Source organism: Anabrus simplex, chromosome 2 (genome assembly GCF_040414725.1).
Source record: "Anabrus simplex isolate iqAnaSimp1 chromosome 2, ASM4041472v1, whole genome shotgun sequence".
NCBI classification, from domain to species: domain Eukaryota; kingdom Metazoa; phylum Arthropoda; class Insecta; order Orthoptera; family Tettigoniidae; genus Anabrus; species Anabrus simplex.
This window is the reverse complement of record NC_090266.1, coordinates 651,610,567-651,637,514: the sequence shown is the minus strand read 5'-3', so window position 1 is coordinate 651,637,514 and position 26,948 is coordinate 651,610,567. Positions and strand designations below refer to the sequence as shown.

At 37.9% G+C, this 26,948-nt stretch overlaps 1 protein-coding gene across 1 annotated transcript in view; it reads right to left on the bottom strand.

Moving 5' to 3' along the window:
- Positions 1-26,948, bottom strand: part of Zir (Zizimin-related) — a 541,699-nt gene that overhangs the window by 386,333 nt on the left and 128,418 nt on the right. The window contains exon 9 of the mRNA XM_067141133.2: positions 11,350-11,543. Coding sequence (XP_066997234.1) covers positions 11,350-11,543 — 194 coding nt within the window. The remainder of the gene's footprint in view (positions 1-11,349; positions 11,544-26,948) is intronic.

Genomic DNA, 26,948 nt, shown 5'->3' with positions numbered 1-26,948 from the left:
AGGTAAATTTTAATACTTCTTTAGTATTAGTCACCTCCTCTATCTGGACATTATCCTTGTAACCAACAATCTTTACATACTGCTGATTGAATATATTTTGCCTTTTGAAGATCCTCGCATACACACTCCCCTTGTTCATTAATGATTCTTGGAATGTCCATCTTGGAACCTGTTTCTTCCTTAAAGTACCTTTACATACCCTTCCATTTTTCAATAAAATTTTATGACCAACAATTATGCTTGCCATCATGTTATCTTCATGCCTTTGCTGGCAGGACCTAGTGTTTACAGTGCACCATGTCTTCTGGTATAGGCTAGAGCAATTTTGTTATTTTCATAGATCTGTCTCCGTCTTATCCTTGGCTTTGACAATATGGAAGTGACTGAGGTATGAGCGATGCTAGTAATGCCAATCCTTATGCAGCCAGTCCCTCCTATGATTGGTGTGAAAATGTTGCTCATAGGGTCGGTTGGTGTATGCATTTCAGTGGGCTTGGCAGACTGGTATGTAATAGCAACTCTAGCTCGGTGAGGAAAGCAACGGGAAACTACCTCACTCCTCATTTCCCTAGTATGCCTCTTCAGTGATGCCTAGGCTATCTATGACAGCTGATGGCAGAGCTGTTGAGGATTCCACCAGCGGTATCGCTGACGGACTGAACATACATACATGTTATCCTTAACTGACTTCTTTGCTAGATTCAATTTCCTAGTAAGTTCCTTCTATTTCTCCTTACTTCCACAGCCATTTTTGACTATTTCTTTCCAACCTGCACCTCCTTCTTAGTCTCTTTACTTCTCTGTTATAATATAGTGGATCTTTACCATTCCTTACCACCTTTAAAGGTACAAAACTATTTTCACATTCCTCAACAATTGCTTTAAACCCATCCCACAGTCTGTTTACATTTTTATTTACTGTTTTCCACCGATCATAGTTACTTTTTTTAAACTCCATTCGTGCCTGTTTTATCAGCCATATGGTTCTGCCTAATAGTCCTAATTTTTATAAATTCATTTTTTTCACATTTATTTTTAACTATGACAAAAACAGCTTCGAGATCACTAATACCATCTATTACTTCAGTTTCTCTATAGAGCTCATCTGGCTTTACCAGCACCACATCCAGAATATTCTTCCCTCTAGTTGGTTCCATCACTTTTTGAATCAGCTGCCTTTCCCATATGAACTTATTTGCCATTCGTTGTTCATGCTTCCTGTCGTTCGCATTACATTCCCAATTGACATTTGGTAAATTGAGATCACCTGCTATTATCACATTCCTTTCCATATTGTTTCCAACATAGCTGATTATCTTATCAAATATTTCTGAATCAGTGTCAGCGCTACCCCTTTCCTGGTGTGTACACTCCACAGACATCAAGTTGCCTATTATCTTTAGAGATGAGCCTTAAACCTAGAGTTTCATATTTGTCATCTTAAACTTTTTCGTAGCTTACAAATTCTTCTTTCGCCAGAATGAATGCTCCCCCTCCTACCATTCCTATCCTATCCCAACGATACACACTCCAGTTCCGTAAGAATATTTCTGCATCCCTTATATCATTTCTCAGCCATGATTCAACTCCTATTACAATATCTGGTAAGTATATATCTATTAAATTACTTAGTTTGATTCCTTTCTTTACAATACTTCTACAGTTGAGCACTAACATTTTTATGTCATCCCTACTTGACTTCCATTTCCCTGTACCCTTTTTGAGATTTTGATTCAAAACTATATAATAAAACTTTCACCAAAGAAACAATATTACACACGGACTACATTTAAATAGAAATACGGCGTGATTATTAAATCATTTAGTATTTGACTGCACTCTAAAAAACTAATAGATAATATTAAGGAGACTGCCAGACTAACGAATGCACGCTGCAAGAAGGTGAATCATACCTCAGTGTCCACAACCTTGGCAAAAAATATACCCCTGTTACCCTACCTCATAGCAATTGCAAGTCTCCATTACTTGCTGTAGCACTATACAACTCGGTCAGCCGTGACGAACATTTTGTGCGTATTTTCGATAGTAATTTTGTTAATAATAAAAAATTTGCACAAATTGTTTTTTAATAATTCCTACAATTCCTAGTTTCAGCCAGCTAAAATGGAATAAAATGTAATGTTTTCTTTACAAAGTGGGTGGGGGGTGACTATCCCCCTCGCCTTCCTTAGTCGCCATTACTGTTTTTATCCGTAGAAATGTATTATATAGAGTACAGACCCTATGCTATTTTGAAAGTTGTTAAATATTAATGTCATTCTTTCTCTTTCCCTTGCACAATGGTGAATACATCATGCAGGAGAAATGTAGGATTCATAAGTTATAACGTACAGTCAGGTCAGCACGTTGTGCAAAAATGCCCACTGCATGCTTTCTTGGGATCCTTGAATGAATTACTGGATCCTAGCCCCAAAGCTGTGTTTTGCTTAGAATACCTGGACAATACATGTGATAAATATCATTTTTGGTCCGTATTGATGATATTTGATTGAAATAATAACATTAAGTTATTTATTAGACCACCTAATCAATACAAATCATCCAAGACGATTTTGTATTGATTAGGTGGTCTAATAAATAACTTAATGTTATTATTTCAATCTACCTGGACAATGACTTATAGGTCTTCCTTACTTATTTTATTTGTTCTTTCTCTTCTTCCATGTGCGTATTTGTCTTTTTGTGTGTAAGGAGAAATTGAAGGAACTTACTAGAAAATTGAATCTAGCGAAGAAGGCAGCTAAGGATAACATGATGGCAAGCATAATTGGCAGTCATACAAATTTTAGTGAAAAATGGAAGGGTATATATAGGTATTTTAAGGCAGAAACAGGTTCCAAGAAGGACATTCCAGGAATAATTAATGAACAAGGGGAGTGTGTATGCAAGGATCTTCAAAAGGCAGAAGTATTCAGTCAGCAGTATGTGAAGATTGTTGGTTACAAGGATAATGTCCAGACAGAGGAGGAGACTAAGGCTAAAGAAGTATTAAAATTTACATATGATAACAATGACATTTACAACAAGATACAAAAGTTGAAAACTAGAAAAGCGGCTGGAATTGATAAGATTTCTGGGGATATACTAAAGACAATGGGTTGGGATATAGTACCATATCTAAAGTACTTATTTGATTATTGTTTGGTCGGAGGAGCTACACCAGATGAATGGAGAGTTGCTATAGTAGCCCGTGTGTATAAAGGAAAGGATGATAGACATAAAGCTGAAAATTATAGGCCAGTAAGTTTGACATGCATTGTATGTAAGCTTTGGGAAGGTATTCTTTCTGATTATATTAGACATGTTTTTGAAATTAATAACTGGTTCGATACAAGGCAGTTGGGTTTTAGGAAAGGTTATTCCACTGAAGCTCAACTTGTAGGATTCCAGCAAGATATAGCAGATATCTAGGATTCAGGAGGTCAAATGGACTCTTTCGTGATTGACCTGTCTAAAGCATTTGATAGGGTGGATCATGGGAGACTACTGGCAAAAATGAGTGCAACTGGACTAGACAAAAGGGTGACTGAATGGGTTGCTATATTTCTAGAAAATAGATCTCAGAGAATTAAAGCAGGTGAAGCTTTATCTGACCCTGTAATAATTAAGAGGGGAATTCCTCAAGGCAGTATTATTGGACCTTTATGTTTTCTTATATATATATAAATTAAATGAGTAAAGGAGTGGAATCAGAGGTAAGGCTTTTTGCGGACAATGTTATTCTCTATAGAGTAATAAATAAGTTACAAGATTTGAGCAACTGCCACGTGACCTCGAAAATGTTGTGAGATGGACAGCAGGCAATGGTATGATGATAAACGGGTTTAAAAGTCAGGTTGTGAGTTTCACAAATAGGAAAAGTCCTCTCAGTTTTAATTACTGCGTTGATGGGGTGAAAGTTACTTTTGGGGATCATTGTAAGTATCTAGGTGTTAATACAAGGAAAGATCTTCATTGGGGTAATCACAAAAATGGGATTGCAAATAAAGGGTACAGATCTCTGCACATGGTTATGAGGGTGTTTAGGGGTTGTAGTAAGGATGTAAAGGAGAGGGCATATAAGTCTCTGGTAAGACCCCGACTAGAGTATAGTTCCAGTGTAAGGGACCCTCACCAGGATTACCTGATTCAAGAACTGGAAAAAATCCAAAGAAAAGCAGCTAAATTTGTTCTGGGTGATTTCCGACAAAAGAGTAGTGTTACAAAAATGTTGCAATGTTTGGGCTGGGTAGAATTGAGAGAAAGAAGGAGAGCTGCTCAACTAAGTGGTATGTTCCGAACTGTCAGCGGAGAGATGGCGTGGAATGACGTTAGTAGACGAATAAGTTTGAGTGGCGTTTATAAAAGTAGGAAAGATCACAATATGAAGATAAAGTTGGAATTCAAGAGGACAAACTGGGGCAAATATTCATTTATAGGAAGGGGAGTTAGGGATTGGAATAACTTACCAAGGGAGATGTCCAATAAATTTCCAATTTCTTTGAAATAATTTAAGAACAGACTGAAAAAACAACAGATTGGGAATCTGCCACCTGGGCGACTGCCCTAAATGCAGATCAGTACTGACTGAGTATTGAGTATATTTAATTCATAAATATCTTTATTACAGTCTATAGTAGATATTTGCCAAATAAGCATCACACAATAAACAAAATAACAAACGAACAAGCAAACAGAATCTCTCAAGAGGCTTGTAGGCAGTCTGTAGTCTTTCCAAAATTTCTCAAAAAATCTAGACTAGGAATTACACTACATGCACCATCAATAGATACAGTCAAGTGGAGTTCCATTTTGGTACATCTTGTTACTATCATGCAAAGGTCAGCCAGCAAAGACTGTGCACTAAAAGTTTTGTCAAGATGTTCATGGTCTACATCATCAAACATCTATATATGTAAAATAACTTTGACTGACTGACTGACTGACTGACTGACTGACTGACTGACTGACTGACTGACTGACTGACTGACTGACTGACTGACTGACTGACTGACTGACTGACTGACTGACTGACTGACTGACTGACTGACTGACTGACTGACTGACTGACTGACTGACTGACTGACTGACTGACTGACTGACTGACTGACTGACTGACTGACTGACTGACTGACTGACTGACTGACTGACTGACTGACTGACTGACTGACTGACTGACTGACTGACTGACTGACTGACTGACTGACTGACTGACTGACTGACTGACTGACTGACTGACTGACTGACTGACTGACTGACTGACTGACTGACTGACTGACTGACTGACTGACTGACTGACTGACTGACTGACTGACTGACTGACTGACTGACTGACTGACTGACTGACTGACTGACTGACTGACTGACTGACTGACTGACTGACTGACTGACTGACTGACTGACTGACTGACTGACTGACTGACTGACTGACTGACTGACTGACTGACTGACTGACTGACTGACTGACTGACTGACTGACTGACTGACTGACTGACTGACTGACTGACTGACTGACTGACTGACTGACTGACTGACTGACTGACTGACTGACTGACTGACTGACTGACTGACTGACTGACTGACTGACTGACTGACTGACTGACTGACTGACTGACTGACTGACTGACTGACTGACTGACTGACTGACTGACTGACTGACTGACTCATCACCGAGCCAAAACTACTGGACGTAAAGAAACAAAATTTTGGGGATAAATTCATATTAACATCTAGGTGCTCGGTAAGAAAGGAATTTTGGACATTCCGTCGCTAAGGGGGTGGAAAGGGGGGTGAATTTTTAAAATGAGGATATCTATATCTCAAAAACTTAAAAGTTTACAGACGTAAAAAATTGTATTTAGAATCTCCTTTAAAAATAAACACACACGTTTTTTTTTGTTTTCGGAATATCCCATTAAAGGGGGTGAAAATGGGGGGAAAACGGGTTAAACACCTTTGAAGAGGAAACATATATCTCAAAAACTGAAGATGTTACAGACATGAAAATTGAAATTTGGAATCTCCTTTAAAAATAAAGATACACGTATTTTTTTGTTTTCAGAAAATCCCAATTGGAGGGGTGAAAAATTGGTTGAATGCCTTTAATGAGGCTACTTCTATTTCAGAACCTGAAGGTATTAGAGACATAAAAATTGGTATTTGGGATCTACTTTAAAAATAAAGAAAAAGGTATTTTTTTTCGTTTTTGGAAAATCCAAATAATGTGGGTGGAAAGGGGGGTGAATTTTTAAAATGAGTGTATCTATATCTTAAAACTTTGAAAGTTTACAGATGTAAAAATTGGTATTTAGAATCTCCTTTAAAAATAAAGAAGCATGTATTTTTTGTTTTCGGAAAATCCCAATAGGAGGGGTGAAAAAGATGTTGAATGCCTTTAATGAGGATACTTATATCTCAGAAACTGAAGATATTACAGACCTGAAAATTGATATTTGGGATCTCCTTTAAAAATAAAGAAACATGATTTTTTGTTTTGTTTTTGGAAAATCCAAATTGTGGGGTGTGAAAGGGGGGATGGATTTTTAAAATGAGTGTATATATTTCTCAAAACTTTAAAAGTTTGCACATGTAAATATTGATATTTAGAATCTGCTTTAAAAATAAAGGAACACGTATTTCTTGTTTTCTGTAAATCCCAATAGGAGGGGTGAAAAAGGGTGAATAATGGGTTGAATGCCTTTATTGCGGATACATATATCTCAGAAACTGGAGATATTACAGAACTGAAAATTTGTATATGGGATCACCTTTAAAAATAAAGAAACACATTTTTTTTTGGAAAATCCAATTAATGGCGGTTAAACAGGAGTGACAAATTGGGATGAAGTTTTTCAAAGACTAGATCTACAGAATATCTCAGAAATGTAAAATGTTACAGACGTAAAATGAGGTATTTGGAATCTCCTGTAAAGTGAAGAAACATAGGTGAATTGTTTTTGGAAACTCCAGTTAAGGGGAACTAAAAAACGGGGTGAAATTTTAAAATGAGAATTTCTACAGTATATCTCAAAAAACTTAACAAGTTACAGAAGTGGAAAATGGTATTTTTAACTCTATTAAAAATAAAGAAACATGTATTTTTCGGTTTCGGAAATACCACTTGGTTGGGGGGGGGGGGTAAAAGTGACTGAAAATGGTGTTCAATTATTTTAATTAGGCTACTGATATCTCAAAAACTGAAGATGTTACAGACGTGAAATTTGGTATTTGGAATCTGCTTTAAAAGTAAAGAAACCCATATTCTCGGAAAATCGTATGAAGCGAGGGGGGGGGGGGCGTGAAAGAATTGAAAAATTAATTGACTTAATTGTATGAGGATACATACATCTAATAAAAACTCAAGTTGTTACACACGTGAAAATTGGTATTTGTATCTCCTTTAAAAACTAAGAAAAACGTGTTTTGTGGGGGAATCATCTTGAGGGGCAGGAGTGAAAAGGATTTGAATTCCTTTCATGTGGACACATAAATCAAAAACTGAAGAAGTTAGAGTCGTGATAATTGGTATTTAGAAGATCCTTTTCTATTAGAGAAACAAGTATTTTTTGCCGAAAAATTCACTTGGGGAGGGGGGGGAGGGGGTGAAATGTAGTGAAAAATAAGTGAATTATTTTTATGGGGATACTTATATCTCAAAACTGAAGGTAAGTGACGTGAACATTGGTGTTTGGAATCTCCTTTAAACATAAAGAAACACACCTTCTATTTTTTTTAGCGGGGAGGGGGGTCAATAGGCTAAACTTAACGGCGGTGGGGTGTAAAAGGAGGTGAGACCAGTTGATTTTACTGTTCATAATGTACTTATAAGGAGCCACCGTGGCTCAGGCGGCAGAGCACCGGCCTCTCTCATCCCAGTTCCGTGGTTCAAATCCCGGTTGCTCGATGTAACATTCGTGCTGGACGAAACGGAGAGGGACAGGTTTTTCCCCGGACACTCTGGTTTTCCCTGTCATCATTCATTCCAGCAACACTGTCCAATATAATTTCATTCATTTGTCATTCATTAATCATTGCCCCACAGGAGTGCGACAGGCTTCGGTAGCCGGCACAATTCCTATCCTCGCCGCTAGATGGGGGCTTTATTCATTCCATTCCTGACCCTGTCGAATGAATGTAAACAGGCTGTGGATTTTTGATGTACTTATTCCAATCCTATACCAATCACTTTCAATCTTTCGTGAGTTCGTTTTCAGGAGCCACCTTTTCCTTCGGAGAACGTTCTTAGATTACAGTAGATTCTCCTGGCATATAAATAAAAATTTTAACACATTTGAAATAAACGATAGGAATGAGATTGACCGTCCAATTGTGCACCTCTATAATAAGGTCAATAATGCACAGACGTATGTCATTCGTATCGCCAGAAATCCCGCGCACTTGACTACGCGCGGCAATGGTGCTGGTCACATTGTCAACAATAACAATGGCAGCAGATGTAATTTATAATATACTGCCAAGTAGCGGTCTTGCATCTTGCTGTGGGGTCCAGAACATCTATAATAATTATTATTAATAATAATAATAATAATAATAATAATAATAATAATAATAATAATAATGATGATGATAACCTAAATCCAACTAATATCACCCACCCTTATAATAATAATAATAATAATAATAATAATAATAATAATAATAATAATAATAATAATAATAATAATAATGTTCTGGACCGTCGTCAAATGTGCGGACCACGCAGGAAACGGATCCTGGACGGGTAATGACTACGAATGCAGTCTGGCCGTGGGTTCAGTACCGCCAAGGCACCCAAGACAACACCACGCCAGATCCCCTCAAGGATTTGATCCATATTAAAAAATACTTATAGGAAAAGATGACAAAGATTTTGGGACCCAACTGACCAGGTGGAATACCTGGACCTAGCCTGGGAAGTACGGAATTGATTGCTGGAAAAAAGATTGAAAAATGGGAAGAAACTTGCCGTAATCTCTCAGAAAACGAGTCAAATCGCGAATTTTGGCGGATTCTCTCAGATAACGAGTCGGCGGATTATATATAAAACAATAAGCATTCAGTTATAAATTTCAGTATAATACCGTAGAGAGGCATGGGTATCTTGCTAGTTTGATATACATATCCAGCATCATTATACTTGTCATTTCTTGCCGTCTTGGGATACCCTCCAACCCAACCAACAGGAGAGATGTAAGTATTTGCCTGTTTGACTTACAAAACCTCCTGAGTTCTCACTTAGACAGATGAGATGTCTAACTTCATGATTTAATATCCTTTCAATGAGATGTTTGAAAACCAAGGTTATAGCGACTTGGCTCCCAACAGGATGGATTATTCTCATCCCCACAACTTTAACAATCAACACAGTTCGGGACTTTATCTCTGTATAAAGATGAATAATCCCCACCATAGGATAAACCCTAACACCCTAATTTTAGGAAGGGAAATTTTTGTACTTGTGATATTTGTCTTGAAAACGGTAAATACTACATTATAGTACAGTATAGTCCACCAGCATCTGCGTTACTAATTAGTGAGGATATATACAAATTTCTCTAGTGCCAATAACAAATCTGGGGGGATTAAAACTCTATTTTACCGGGCGAGTTGGCCGTGCGCGTAGAGGCGCGCGGCTGTGAAGCTTGCATCCCGGAGATAGTAGGTTCGAATCCCACTATCGGCAGCCCCGAAAATGGTTTTCCGTGGTTTCCCATTTTCACACCAGGCAAATGCTGGGGCTGTACCTTAATTAAGGCCACGGCCGCTTCCTTCCAACTCCTAGGCCTTTCCTATCCCATCGTCGCCATAAGACCTATCTGTGTCGGTGCGACGTAAAGCCCATAGCAAAAAAAAACTCTATTTTTCATAATTGACTGGGAGACATGCAGTGCTAGTTTTCCAATGAAAACTGAAGTTATTTCATCCAAAAACACATGTCAGCCATCCATAGATAACGTAAGTCAGTAATTTTTAGCTCTCTTGCTATTGCTATAGCTTTCGACTAACATATTTCACTGATGACCACAATCCAAATTGTCTCTTTTCAGCCACATATTCGCATATCCTGTTTTGAATTTCTGGAAACATAGCCTTTAATCTGTGAAATGTCCAATGGATGCAGTTTGTCAGTTCAAGACAGGCTTCATTTTTCCTCCAATCATTTATGCAACTCTCCTCCACATCGTATTTTCTTCCTGCAGTGTGATTAAAAATTTGCTCTCCCTCAATTTATGGAACTTTTCTTTATTTGTGAATGACCTATAACAAGAGCTCACACCAGCTATCCTAAACACATGCCACTACTTAAATTGGTGAGGCATGAATGACGCGATATGTAGGCTTACGTGGCACACTTCTCACTTGTGGCGGAAACAGAGTTGCCAGAGTTGCCAAACTACCAAATTTCTGTATGGCAGGAGCACTGTGCCAACCTTGACGAAAGTAACACCCGTATTCCAAGATTTTGTGGCCAAATTTTGAAGAAAAATGTGCAAATTATTCACGTATTATTATCATTCGTAATAATGTTGCACTTGAGTGTCATCCTCATCAATATGTATACTGATCAGGACCCGGAGCTGAATCAGTTTTCATAGCTGTAGTTCCCCTTCTAGATCTATTCTGAGGAGCAAATTTTTCAGGAATGAAACATCATTAACTATGTTTTACAACGTATGTATTTTCTGGACTGCAACTGTAGATTAATTCCTTTACATGCATCACTAAACACTGCAATGATTTATTTATTTATTTATTTATTTATTTATTTATTTATTTATTTATTTATTTATTTATTTATTTATTTATTTATTTATTTATTTATTTATTTATTTATTTATTTATTTATTTATTTCTAGAAAGGAAAATGGCTGAAAACATTCTCATTCTCCAGGACTCAAATCTGAGACACTCCTCTGGCCAGTCAGGTAATTTAACTTCAGATATCAAGGAATGACTTGTATAAATATTCTTTACAGTCATATGGTAAAGTGAAGCAAAAGCAACTATAGCCATGCGGTTAGGATGTGGCGTGCAGCTGTGAGTTTGCATCCGGAAGATAGTTGGTTCGAAACCCACTGTCGGCAACCATGAGGATGGTTTTCCGTGGTTTCCTATTTTCACACATGCTGGGGCTGTACCTTAATAAAGGCCACGGCCGCTTCCTTCCCACTACTAGCCTTTTCCTATCCCATCGTCGACATAAGACCTGTCTGTGTCGGTGCGACGTAAAGCAGGTTGTAAAAAGGAAAAAAGAAAAACAGAAGGAACTATATGTCTGTGTAATAGTAACCAGCATTACCAGCATGTAAATAATTCATGAAGCATCAAATCACCATATAAATATCATACCTGTTTAAAAAAGCTTGAAACTGTAAGTGTGACAGGCCTGAATGAGTCTAGACTGGTACCAAAATCATCAGGCGACCAGCTACGTCTTTTCTCGGATGTGTTACGTCTCTCCAATGAACCACGTCGTGTGAGAGATCCCATGTCAGATGCTCTTTTGCGGAATTGATCAAAACTACTGCTGCTTGACTTGCGGTCTGTGATGAAAAAAGAATATTGACACAAGTAACACTACAATCAAACATAAATGGCATGAATAAAGCTTATTAACAAAAGAAGGAAGAAGAGTGCCTTACATAAACAAGGACATGAAAGACACAAAGTAAATTAGGAAAGGCCAAAAGAATTACTGCAATGTTACATCTTTACCAGACAAGTCCATACAGTTCTGAGGGTTGTCTTAAGTAGGAACGAAACACATCGATCAAAACATCTTACATTTCTAATTTTCATGACCGCAATACTGTCTGACAACAAAGGATTTCCTGTACAGACCAGATCAAACCATGACAATGACGATGTCTACTGATTTAAGGGGCCTGGGACCAAAACATTGGACAAGTGGAACTACATCTATTTAGTATGGCAGGTGCAGTAAGACATCCCAGCCAATCTCTTAAACCATCCATGGGAGGCCAAAGAAATGTGAAGCCTGAAATAGTCTTGGTGAAACAGAACACACTTTCTGTTTGTTAATTCTGGCATCTTTTGTTGAATGTTATAGCTGTACTAACCATTTAAATTGAATACTGGGTTATGTATGCAAAACTCACAGGAAAGTGATTTTCAAACTCTTTCAGATAGAAAGAGTTTCACCTGAATATTAGGCTTCAGTGGTTTTTTTTAGTGATATGGAGGTCTAATACCTGAAACATTTCTGAATAACATTGCAGTACACAATCCACTATTTATCTCCATCACCATTCTTCACCAACAATTTTCGATAGAAAATTTTTATTTGTGCCCAAACGTCACCATACGTTTGTGAAAGTATCTGAGGAATTTTCAGAACTTCTGCAAACTTCGGAGTCATAATACTAGTTGGTTTCAAAGTGCAACTCACTTCTAGTTAACTAAAATCTGACAGAATTCTGAACACCATCTCTAATCTGTCGATTTACCAACGGATTCTTCATACAATTGACGGTTCTAGTGAAAGAGGGAGCTAAGCCACAAAACTTGAAAACAGGAGTTTTTGCCATTTCTAGTATTTTCCCTTCATATATCGCCTGTCATGTGGGCTAGAACCACATGGCATAGCTTCCGTGTATTCTACCAGGAATTTCTAAGGTCTGCAAGACACAATGATTTAGAACACTCAATTTATTTCCATTCCTTTTCAAAGTGGCATAGCTCCCTCTCTCACTAGACCCCTCAACTCACAAAAATGTCTCGTATCTAAGAAATGCATTCCCGATTTTCATAGAGGATGGCATCATATGCTTGCCCGTCATATTCAAAATACAATTTTCTTGTACTGATCTTAACTGAAATTTAGCAAGACTTGTCATTAAATGCCATCATACAGCCAGTAATAATATATGTTTTCAAACAAAAAGATGGTACAGAAGAATCTCATTAAACATGTGCCTGTCCATCACACCTAGAACTTTCTAACAGCTCAATAAGATAAAATATCTACTTTTCTTTTTACAGACTTCAATCGCATCCTCTTAGTTGTTTTTATTATCCAGCTTCAATTAATATACAGGATGTACCAAAACTCGACGGCAAAAATTTTGGAACGGATTCCTCACATGGAGAGAGGAAAAAAAAAGGTTATGACAACATGGGTCCAGAAACTTATACTTACAAATTTATTCAAACTATGTGACACAAATTAATGTTAGTAATAAGTTACATGGCCTGTTTGCAGCAAAAAAAATTTGAGACACCGGTTACAATTTTTACATAAGTAATCATGTTGTGAATTAATCTGAAGCGAGTCTTAAAATACCTTAGCTCTCACACACGATATCCGATCATCTTTCAGCTTAGCCGTTTCCGATAACAAGTCTGTGGCGCCTATATATTATAGTCACATCAGTATAGTGGATGTCTAGTCATCGCATCGCAGAAGATTATAGAACCTACGCGAATCTCCTAGAAGTGGAAGCAGGCATCGTTCTTCTGGAAGGCACTACGAGTCAACCGCAGTCACCCAGGTCTCCTCCGGCTTCACCGAACACGGACAACGAACAAACTAAACAAGCCAGAAGAATTATGCCAGAACACGATGAAGACAGGAAAAAATTATGTGGAGCAGGCACATCTCCTTCTACCGGCTCCACATACACTAACACCAACTCTCTTCTAAACCAGCAATCTATTTCTGGAATGCAGCAATTACCATTGGACTATGATGAGGCAAATATTGTTGTGCCATTCCACCCACCACCTAGATCCCCAACTGAGAACGCAGCCTTCATGCCAATGAACATCAGGAGCTACGCCCAAGTTGCCAGGAAACCAGCCCTGGCACCCAACATTCGCAACCGCAGCGTGGTTCATCCGCTCCCGCCAGCTCAATTCTACGTTGTAAATGTAGCGCACATCGACCCTGATAAGGGTCATATATCAAACTCTGGCGTTGTTCACCCGCAATTATGGAGACTCTAACATCAAGATTCAATGTACCCGTGATGGGTCGTTCAATATTAAGACCACTAAGCCATTCTACGCTCATCTCACACAAACCATCGGCCTGGACCATTTCGGCAAACACGCCAAGGCTTTAAATATTACCCAGCAAGTACCAATCCGGCGAGCAGCTCCAACCCGACCATCATCTACTCACTCCATGGTGGAGTATGGAGTGTAACGAGACTGGATCAATGACGAGGTGGCGGCCCAGTTGCTGCTCGAGGGTCACCAGATCTACTTTTTTGCTATTTGCTTTACGTCACACCGACACAGATATGTCTTATGGCAACGATGAGATAGGAAAGGCCTAGGAATGGGAAGGAAGCGGCCGTGGCCTTAATTAAGGTACAGCCCCAGCATTTGCCTGGTGTGAAAATGGGAAACCACGACCAAATCTACAAGGTGGTTCGAATCCGGAACCAATGTGGACCAACTTCCCTCATCCGGATCCTGTCAAGGGATATCACCACCTTGGACACCCTCCTGCGCGAATGTGTCGTGATCTACAGCCATCGCCATCGCCATCGCCATCGCGTGGAGCCATCCCGCTCGGCGCCGTCCCAGAAGATCCGGTGCGAGCGGTGCCAGCGCTTAGAGCATCTCCGAGGAGCACCATGCATTCACGCTGAGGTATGTGCGATTTGTAGCCAAGAACACCCTACTCAAAGTCGCACAAATAAGACTTCTCCTAAATGTATTAATTGTCCTGAACCCCACCGTTCTTTCTCCTATAAGTGCAAGGCTCGCCCTGCTCCTGAACCGTCCCACCCCAAATCTGTTATTCCTGTTATTTCACAGGATCTCCCCACTCCTGCCCCCTCCTCTGCCCTCCCTACCCTCTGTTCTGAGAACATCATTCGTCTTATAAAAATGGTGCTCCAGAACATTTATTCTGGTGAAGGAAACTTATTGTTCGCATGAATGGTTTACCGATGAAAGGGATGAATTATTAGGGATAAAATTAGTTTGTGATAATATGAAGGAGGTGGGAATTATAGGAACATACAGGCCTGGAAGAGAGAAAAGAGACATGAAAATATTTGAGAAAATAATAGATTATACTCATAAAAATAATAATGATATGGTAATAATTTGGGGAGATCTAAATTTGCCTGAAGTTGAATGGAATGGAGCTGCAAGTGAAGCCCATGAACAGAAACTGGCAAATAAGTTAATCTGGGAGGGAGGTTTTACAAAAGTAGTACAAGACCGACTCGTCTCAATAACTTACTAGATGTATTCTTGGTTAAACCATGGGAAATTGTTGATAAAACTGAGGTAATTGAAGGAATAGGAGACCATAAGGCTGTAATAATGGATGTAGGACACGTACCAAAAAGGCTTAATAAGAGGGTTACACAAGAGAAGAAATTGTACAGAAAAACTAAAGTTGATGAATTTGGGACTTACCTTAAATCACAATTCACTTGTTGGATAAGTGAAGGGAGCAATGTGGATACACTTTGGGCTTAATTTAAAGGAATCATTTGGGAAGGAGAGAAGAGATTTGTACCTGTTAAGAAGGGTAAAATGACCTCAGACCCTGTTTATTGTACAAGGGAAATAAGAAAATTTAAAAGAAAATGTAGAATAGTAAACAGGAAAATCAAAGAGGGTAGGGAGAGTAGAGAAACTAGAAAACAGCTAATGAGGAAACTGAATAGAGTGAAAAAAAAGAAGCAAAAGAGAATTATATGAATGGCATACTTCAAGAGGGTAATGACCACAAAGGGAAATGGAAAAAGCTGTATTCATATATCAGGAATCAAAAAGGAAAAGGAATCCAAATTCCTACAATGGTGGGAGAAGGGGGTGAACACTATTTAACAGATACTGAAAAAGCAAACCTATTTAGTAGGGAATTCAGAGATTCAGTAGATGATTGTCAGAAGTTGGAAACCATAACAGAAGATAGAGAGGGAGAGACACAGAGGGAAACAAGAAGCTTCTCATTCACAAATGAAAATATTTTCAGAGAAATCCAACTGCTTCAGCAAGGAAAAGCAGCAGGAAGTGATCAAATTACTGGGGAGGTATTAAAGACAATGGGGTGGTACATAGTGCCTTATTTAAAATTTCTCTTTGACTATGTCATAAATAATAGTGTAATACCAAAGGAATGGAAGGAATCTATAACAATACCGATTTATAAAGGAAAGGGTGATAAAGGAAACCAGAGAACTACAGACCAATCAGCCTGACCAGTATAGTTTGTAAAATACTGGAGAGTTTAATATCAAAGTATATCAGAGGGATATGTGATGATAAAAATTGGTTCATGAGGAGCCAGTATGGATTTAGAAAGAAATTTTCTTGTGAGGCACAACTGGTGGGATTTCAGCAGGACATATCAGATCAATTGGATTCAGGAGGTCAGTTAGATTGCATTGCCATAGATCTTTCCAAAGACTTTAATAGAGTGGAACATGGAATATTATTAAAGAAATTGGAGGGAATAGGATTGGACGTAAGGGTTACACGTTGAATAAAAACATTTCTAAATTCAAGGGTTCAGAAAGTCAAAGCATATCGCAGGAAGAGAAAGTTTGGAAGGGAATTGCACAGGGTAGTATAATCGGTCTGTTACTTTTCTTAATATACGTAAATGATTTAGGGAACAATATAACATCAAAAATAAAAATGTATGCAGATGACATAATTGTTTATAGGGAAATAAATAACATTGAGGATTGTTCAGAATTACAAAGGGACCTTGAAAGTATCCAACAGTGGGTTGATGAAAATAATATGAAGGTTAATGGAGGCAAATCAACGGTTACAACTTTTACAAACAGGAGCCTTAAAACTGAATTTGAATATACTTTGGATGAGGTAGTTATCCCAAAAGACGGCAACTAAAAATACTTAGGTGTGAGATTTGAAAGTAATTTGCACTGGAAGGGTCATGTTGATGACATTGTTGGGAAAGCATACAGATCGTTACATGTCATAATGAGGCTACTTAAAGGATGCAATAAAGAATTAAAAGAAAAAAGTTACTTAAGTATGGTTCATCCATTATTGGAATATGCAAACAGTGTTTGGGATCCTCACCAAGAATACCTAATAAAAGAAATAGATAGTGTGCAGAGGAAAGCAGCAAGATTTGTAACAGGGGATTTCAGGAGAAAGAGTAGTGTATCAGAAATGTTAAAGGAACTTGGGGGGGGGACTTTAAGTAAGAGAAGGGAGAAAACTAGACTTATAGGATTATATAGAGCTTATACAAGAGAAGAAGCATGGGGAGATATCCGTGAGAGGCTTCAGTTGGAAAATAATTATACCGGCAGGAGAGACCACAAATATAAAATTAGAAGGAATTTTAGCAGAAGGGATTGGGGTAAATTTTCATTCATTGGGAAGGGTGTGAAGGAGTGGAACAGTTTACCAGGGGTAGTGTTTGATCCTTTTCCAAAATCTGTACAGATATTCAAGAAGAGAATAAACAGCAAAAGAGAAAATAAATGAAGTGTTAGAGGGCATTCGACCAGTGCAGGTTAATGTAAATAAAAAAATGTGTGTGAATAAATTAATTCCATCCCCTGGTCTAAAGAGTTTGGACAGCCAAAGTAGGGGACTGCCTGTAGGGGTAAAGTACAGTGGGGACTTCGAGGGCCTTGGGACCGCTACGGTAGCTGTGAAGGCCCTTCAGGAACTCTGAAAAGTGGTGGCAAAAAGGGCTCTGGTTAAGATGCAGCAGGTCATTATGCTACTTAGGTTCCAGAATGGGTTAAAAAAAAAAAAAAAATGCAATGTAAAGTTTAATCTTATACCAGTTGTATAGTATCATTTGAAGTAATTCCACATACTTTATATCAGTTGACTATATTTGTAAGTAGTACAGGAGATATTATAAGTAGAATTTTGTAAACAATATAAATTTATTAAGGATGAGCTGTGTGTTTAATAGAAAAAAATTGTTAGCGTAAATTGTATATTGTATTATAGGAAAATTTTCTTCTCTTGTTAAGTTAACATTTAGTGCTTGACAATAATGTATTTTAGTGTACCATTTGCCACCGAGGTAGACACCTCATTTGCAAATAAAGAGATTTTGATTTTATTTGACATCGTTAACCGGGTCCAGTTAGCCGCGTGATTGGTGTTTAACACACATATGGACATTGCATATGCAGGGAATAAAATGCATTTTGCATTTTTTCCCCTTAATGCCATCCCTTTAATAGGATAAAATGTTAAATATATACTATACCAACCTTCAATCTCTTAACACCAGTTGTGCCCTTCTGGAACTTTCCCCTAATCTGTATGACCTGGATGTTTTTGTCTTAAATGAAACTTTCCTTATTCCCCTCCAACAGCCACGTTTTCCTTCTTATAATTTTTACCGTGCTGACAGACCTAGGGACGCTTGCCGTGCGTGGCTGTTGGCATAAAATGAACTATTACTAGTAAACTCCATTTCTACACTTTTTCTAATAATTTTACAGAGTATCTCATAGTTGAAACTATTCCTCCTAAACACCCTCCCATTACTTTTGTAACGCTTTATCTCCCCCCTTGAACACCACCTCCGGTAGACTTAATTAGTTACATTGATTCTATATTTAATAGCTGTATTTTTATTGCTGACATTAATATCACTTCTTACAATGTCCCCACCTCCACTGCTTTCAATAATTTAGTACCTCACATCTAGGCCGTGCAGATTCCCTTTCCCTTCCATACCCACAATATTTTCCATTCCACCCCTGATATACTTTTCCTCTCCCCATCCCTTTCTACTAATCTCACAATCGAGAAACTCCTTCCTATCGATTCTGATCATCTCCCTGCCCTTATAACTATTCCTCACGTTTCTTACACTTCTCGTCCTCACCACTCCCGCCCTCCTCCTACCAGTCATTTCTCACAGACTAACTGGACGAGCTACCGTGCTACAATTACTGATCTTATTAAAGACTCTCCCCCTCCCACCTCCCTCCCCAACCTTCTCCACCTTATAACAGGTTGAAACTGCACTTCAAACAGCTGACCAGCTCCACATTCCCCATCATTCCTACTAAACCACCTATCCCACCGAAAGCTCTTTCCCTCTTGAAACTTGCACATGACTATTATCATTCATATCTACATACACAGGACCCGACTATTCTACTCGTCCACAGACAAACACTCAGACATGCTCGCTCCTACATTAAAGCCATAAAACGTAAACTCTGGACGACTGCTTGTACTAACCTCTCAGACATGGACAGTTCTCGAAAATTTTGGACAACTTTTCAAAAACTTACTAAAACAGCCAAATCTCTTCCCACATACCCAATCCTAGCCCGCCCTACCCCTCTTACCACTGATGAACAGAAATCAGATGTGTTTGCTGATTACTACTCATCTTTGTTTTTCCCTGCTTCTTCCTTACATCATCAACATCCTGACAAACCTCTTATCCTCCAACACTGTAATCATAACCTCCCCCACCTGCAACCCTCTTTTTTCCCACTTTCGTGATGTTGACTTTTTCCATCCTTTAAATGGCCCCATTATTCCCCATGAGATTCTCACCTTCATTCGCTATAAGCGTAATACTGCTCCTGGTTCATACCGCATTACTTACTGCCATATCCGTGAAACTCCTATGAACCTCATTTGTGCCCTTTGTACTATTTATAACACCCTCCTCTATACTGGTATATTCCCCGCTCAATGGGGCCATGCCATGATTCTCTTGTTCCTTAAACCGCCCAAACTGCCTTCCGACATCAAATCTTATCGGCCTATCTCCCTCTTTAAGTAAAATTCTTCAAGAATAAAATTTACTGTATCCACCTATTCAATACAATTCACAGTTTATAGTGATTAAATTCTACATGAATTACATACACTCTTTAGGTACATGTTTTGCTCTTTTTGGGCATCTTCAGCCTACTGACAATCTTAAGGTCAAGTCCAAGGCCTTGTTTGAGTTAAACATTTGAACTTAATACTATACAAAATAATCTTACTCTAAAAGAAAGTTTGTAAAAAAAGTTTTTCTTTAGATGCTGTGTACATGGGTTTAAAGTGTGTATGTTGAAACAAACCAAGATTTGTGACATGAATACAATAAAAAGTTATCTGTGTATAACTAAAATAGTCCAAAGCGAAAATTGGATCTTATCAATTACTGGATGAACCATTAGGTTAATAAAGTTTGTAAAAAGTATGTTCATCCAAAGGTGCTTTTTAATCACCTATGTCGTAAGTTTGGCAGCCACAAAACTGGAACTGTGGTATGTTGTCAATCATGTAAAGCTTGAATATCCCATATGGAAAGAATCGAGGTTGGATGATACTGATTATTTTAAAATTGTAAAAATTCGTATTTTATCAATGTATTATGAGACGTTTCTTCATTATATATACTGGGATCAGGGCCCTAACCTAACTTGGATTAAGTTCCTTCTAGCTGATAATGTTCACTAAGCATGAGCGAAACATGCCCTAATTATAATATCTATTAATGGTTTTATCCTAAATGCAAAGGATTATCATGTATTGGAAAGGTGGTTTTTATTAATATAACAACTTTCTTATCCTGAAATCCAATACGGTTTTATAATGAGATTCATAACTTGCAGTATTGTAATTGCTAAGTTGGGTGGGAAAGAAAAGATAACATTATGAAACATGTTAAATCTGAAAAACACGTAAGTGACGCGATAATGAAAGATCAAATCCTGCTGCTAGTATATCTCAAAGAAAGCAATCTTCTGTGCTTACATAGTTAGATAGTTGTAAACGCTGAAAAATTTCCAGAGATAACTTCTCGAAACGCACAGTTGAAGTATTTGTCAAAGCAAATATACCTCTGGAAAAGCTGGAAAGCAAAGAGTTAAGATCCTGGATTAGTGGGTTTTCAAATGAAGAGCTGTCATGTGTGAGAACTCTATGTGAAGTATATTTACCGGGTAAGTTTTGATTTCATTGATCGAGTACGGTTTAGGTATTATGACATCGAAACAACGCGCAAAATTGAAGGGTACCGAATATGAGTGCGATTTATATATCGAACTATCTTACCCGTACCCAATTGATCCAGTAATTTTAAATTATATTGTTATAATTTGAGGTCTCTCTTCCTTTCTAGAAGTTGCCTCTGACCACCAGAAAAGAACAGCAGAGGCTCTAGTGGGGAAGAACATCAACATACTCTGCGATGAAACTACAGATAGAATGGGCCGTTGTGTTTTTATCATCATATTCCAAGTTCCAGCCGGATCGAAAAGAGAGCTGCACGTTGTTTCTGTGTACTATCTTGATCCAGGAAATGCTACAAACTGCTTTCATGCTGTTTTAGACGTTCTGCGCAGTTATAGTGTACCATACGATGCAGTTAAAGTGTTTGTTAGTGACAGTGCCCTGTACATGACCCGGTGTTATGAAACATTAAGTGTGGTCATAGGGGATCATTTAATGCATGTACAGTGCTGGGCACATAAGATCAGCTTGGTTGGCAATAGTTGGGTCGCAGTGATGACAGATTTAAATCATGTGGTTGCAATGGTAAAGTCTGCATTTTTGAACACAAGAAAGCGAAAATATATTTACAGTTCTTAACATCAAAGTATGGTGCTTCAAAGGAAGCTTCAAAGGAAGCAAAGCTTTCTTCTGCACCTGTCATAACCCGATGGAATAGCTGGTTTCAGGCTGTCTAATACTTGAGTGCTTACTTTACTGATGTTGTTACATATTTCAAGATGTCTGACATGAAAGACATCAACAACTGTGGTATTAAGTACCTGACTGATCTGAGTGACTGAGAAGTGAATAGGCTTTATTCTCACATGGATTTTGCACAGATCATGCAGCTGGATTGGTTGACCTCCTTACTGAACTTGAAGGGTCTCTGTATCCTACCTCTCATCTCCTTTATCCCAAACTGCATAACCTTGACGCCAGTTTTACCTTCATTTGTGAGAGGAATTTTTCTGCGGCAACTAATGATGCTTTGATTAAGCTCACTCCTCTGCAGCAAGCTGCATGTACAGACACATTAGTCAAAGCTGCTCATTCTTCACAGTGCAAGCTAGCTACATGATAAATTAGATGAGCTTGAGAAATTGTTTGGAGTAACAGATCTCTCACGAAATGATATCTGGTCTGGTAACTGCTCTCTGAAACATGCAATTCAAACCCAGATGAAAGAAAGTGAAAAATGTGATGTCATGCTTGCATTAACTTCTGTTCAGACAGAGTTCAGCAAATTTGCTAAATACTGTCTTCAGCAGTTGTGGACCCCAACGAACAATGTAGATAGCGAGCGCATGTTGTCTCATTACAACACAGTGGTTACAGACAGACAGTGCAATTTGAAAAAAAGCAATGCCGAAGTACTGACAAAGCTTTTGTTTGAACAATGAATTTGTATTGTGTGTGAACCAAGGACAATAATTGCACTTCATAAACTTGGAATCGTTAAAATTAATAATACCATGCGATTATTTTAACTTTGTAAATAGATGCTAATTTTGGAAAAATTAGATGTTAATTTCGAAACAAATAGATGCTAATTTTTCAGGTCCCTAATTATAATTAATGTGTAGCTTTTTCGTTATACTTATTACATTATTAATCTGTGACTATGGCGTACTTTCAGATAGTTTCCCATTTGGGGATGAACATACCTTCCCCCCCTCCCCCCTCCCTCCATCTTACAGGAATCTTTCCCTGCCTGATTTACCCTCTGCAGATCTAATATCTTTTTCTAACACACCTACCTCATCAGGTCGGATTTCCTTTTCCACACTGGTATCTGATTTATTAACTAGTGATGATATTAAACCATCTTCATTTGTTCGTCAGCATTCTATGTCCAAACATCCACAACCTCCAGTTAACCCAGTTGACAGTTCCCTCAATATTCAAATCGACAAACAATCACTACTTCAGGTTCCCCCGTTGTTAGCTACAGACCCTCGTAATCTTACTATTTGGCTTTTCCATGCCCGAAAATTTTAAATTTAAAAATGACATCTTTCCCCCAGTTAATTGGTCTTTTGTCTTATAAACCTACTGGCTTTTCCTCAAAATTTTGGACAGATAATATGTCTCATTTCTCTACATGGTACGAATTGTGTAACGCTACACACAACTACTTTCTCCCCTTACGAAATTCGATACAAGCTAAGTGGGGAGTCGATTCGACGCCACCAACTTCCGAGTGAACCGGCACATGATTATTTGGATTCCATTACTACATACAGTGACGTGTTGAATATTGCTTACAACACCACTGAATTAATTTCCATTGTGCAATTTTATGCCACTCTTTCTTTTCGACAATTATTTAATGCACTGAATCCCCCCCCCCCCCACTTCCTTGTTTCATTTATACTGTATGGCACAATCTCATGCAATTTATGCATTAGGAGGTATTTCGTATCATGCATCTGTTCCACCGCCTATAACTCTTCCTCCCCAACCAGCTATATCAGTATCGCCCGTCACCTCGTCCTCCCGATATTATTCGTCCACCCACAATTTGCTTTCATTGTAAGGGTACAGGTCACATTTCTAGAAATTGCCCCACCCCTTATTTGGGAAACTACTTTCACCCTCATCTTTAGGCAGTGGATGTAATAATGGGGGAAACAAACCTGCCAATTCAGAAGGAAATTGCTTCCGTTTCATCACAAAACGCGTCTCTAATTTCATCAGCGTCACCAAATTATTCTGCCTATTCTTTTATCAACTCTCCTCCATCTGTACCTAGTGCTTCCCATGTGTTGGTAACTATTAATGGAGTACCTACTCTTGCTTTATTAAATTCTGGAGCTGCTGTCTCACTTACTAGTTTGAGCCTTTTTGAATCTTTAAAAAACATTTTTTCCTCTATTTGAATTTTTTGCCATCCAGCACACAGTGTGTTTCTGCTTCTAACCAAATGATCCGGTCCTTGGCTCCATTTCTTTAAACATGAAAATTCAATACTTTTCTTGGCCGTTTCCCTTTTTAGTTGTTCCAGATTTATCTATATATATAAAATAACTTGTCCTGACTGACTGACTGACTGACTCATCATCGCCCAGCCAAAATACTGGACGTAAAGAAATGAAACTTTGAGGACATACTCATATTAACATGTAGGTGCTCTGTAAGGGAGCATTTTTTGATATTCCATCGCTAAGGGGGTGAAAAAAAGGGGGTGAACTTTTAAAATGAAGATATATATATCTCAAAATCTTAAAAGTAAACAGATGTAAAAACTGGTGTTTGGAATCTCTTATAAAAATAAAGAAACATGTATATTTTTGTTTTCGGAAAATCCCATTAAGAGGGGTTGAACACCTTTTATGAGGGGACTTATATCTCGAAAACTGAAGATGTTACAGACATGAAAATTGAAATTTGGAATCTCCTTTGACAATAAAGAAGCACATATTTTTGTGTTTTTTGATAATCCGATGAGTAGGGGGTGAACAGGAGTGACAAACAGGGTGAAATTTTAAAAAGACTATATCTGCAAATTATCTCACACATTACAGACTTGAAAACTGGTATTTGGAATTTCCTGTAGAAGTAAAGAAACATGAATATTTTTTTGGAAAATTCACTTAAGGAGAACTGAAAAAGGGGGTGAATTTAAAAAATAAGGGTATCTACAGTATATCTCATAAACTTAACATGTTGCAGACGTGAAAATTGGTATTTGGAATCTCCTTTAAAAATAGGGAAACACGTATATTTTGGTTTTTGGAAAAAAAATCGAAAAATTACCAAAAAATATAAAGATGTTACAAACATGAAAACTGGTATTTGGAATCTCTGTTAAAAATAAACACACATTTGGTGGGGGAATAAACTTGGTAGGGGGGGGTGAAAACGGAGATGAATGACTTTTTGCTATTTGCTTTACTTCGCACCGACACAGGTAGGTCTTATGGCAACGATGGGATACGAAAGGCCTAGGAAGTGGCCGAGGCCTTAATTAAGGTACAGCACCGGCATTTGCCTGGTGTGAAAATGGGAAACCATGGAAAACCATCTTGAGGCCTGCCGACAGTGGGGCTCGAACCCACTATCTCCCGATTACTGGACACTGGCCGCACTTAAGAGACTGCGGCTATCGAGCTCGGTGAGATGAATTTTACTTACGAGGATACATATATCTCAAAAACTGAAGATGTTACAGTCGTGATAATTGGTATTTGGAATCTCCTTTAAAAATAATGAAACACATATTTTAAGGAGATGAAAAGAATTGGAAAAGCGGGTGAAATTTTAAAATGAGTACCAGGATATCTACATTATATGTCAAAAACTTAACATGTTAGAGACAGGAAACTTGGTATTTGGAAAATCGTTAAAAATACAGGAACCTGTACCTTTTTGTTTTCGGAGAAGGCACTTAACAGGGGGTGAAAAGAAGTGAAAAAAAAGTTGATTTTTTATGAGGATACTTATATCTTAAAAAATGAAGATGTTACAACGTGAAAATTTGTATTTGGAACCCCCTTTAAAAATAAAGAAACATCTATTTTTGTTTTCAGAAAATACATCTAGATGGGTGTGAGGGTGGGGGAAAGACTGATCAAGGGGTTGAATTCTTTTTATGGGGATACTTATGTATATCTCAAAAACTGAAGATGTTACAGATGTGGGAATAGGTATTTGGAATCTCCTTTAAAAATAAAGAAAAATGTATTTATTTCTTTAACTTGAGAGAAGACTGTTTCTCACATGTACAGTTCTATGTTGCATGGTCGTCTTAGCCCCAAAAGGTAATACCACAAACATGGTTCACAAAGAATTTCTGGGGTAAATGAAACTCAATTTTTGGGTGAGTTTTTATACTTAAAGAATTTTCAGATAATGTCTTAGTACAATGCTGAGGAACGATTTACTTTGATCAAATTACGAAATCCATGCGATCGAAGCTGCGGGTAATTGCTAGTCCTCCCCTATTATTTTAAGTTACGATTTTTTTTTTCTCATAGCGGCCTCATTCTGGATTCTGCCAATTCTACGGTTTCTTTTCATTTTTCTTCAAAATTTATTCCGTTGGTCAATACTACTTTCTATCCTTCTTCTTACCATTCCACCCTTTTTAACCCTAGAACTGCGGACCGTCTTTCTGGAAGACGGTGCACTGTTTCATCAAGTGCGATCGTCTTTCTGAGAGACGGTGTTGTTCTTCCGCCGTAGGTTTATAATTGGTCACCAGATGGCAATAATAAAGGTACCAGCTGAATACTTGTACTTTTATCTTCAATATTGAAAGTCTTTGAAACACAAACATCGGTCTGGACAAGTTTATTTAGCTGTAGAAGTGAAAGTACTTTCACATGTTCTTAGAATCAAGATGGCAGCCCGCTTTGTTGACGATTCTGAAATCAAGCGCTCGATTTTCGAAGATCTTAGTGACAATACTGATGGTGACAGTGGTTATTGTTTTAATTCCGACGAGAAAATTATTCCTAAAAATAGTGAAAGTGACAGCGAAATACAAGGTGCCTTCGAAGTAATGGGAATTTCCGATGACTGGTATGATGTTCAAGTCGGTGCAGGTTATGTTATTATTGGCAGTACGTCAATATTTGAAGAAACCAGCGAAGGGATAAGTGTGAACTGTTGATATTTTTGTAGATTGTTATAAGGAATTTGATCACAACACAGGAAAGAAGAAATTGACCTAAAGAAAACTAAGATAAGCTGCAGGTTCAAAATTTGTGAAAAGAACTCAAATTCGTTTCGATGAAAATTTGAGTTTTATTTTGCAAACGAAACGAAAGGTGGATAAATGTGGAGGAATACGTAAGAAAATACTTGTTCGTTTCAGATTATCAGGTTTCAGAAATAAATTATCTATCACAAATTCCTTTATTTGAGCAAAATATTTCAATAGTTTCCTTTGTCTAAAAAAATTTTTAATTGCATTTTACGATAGTTAGAAATGGTGACAATATTTTTCATTATTTGTATTATCTTCATTTAGATCAGTCTTTTAGCTTTCTATT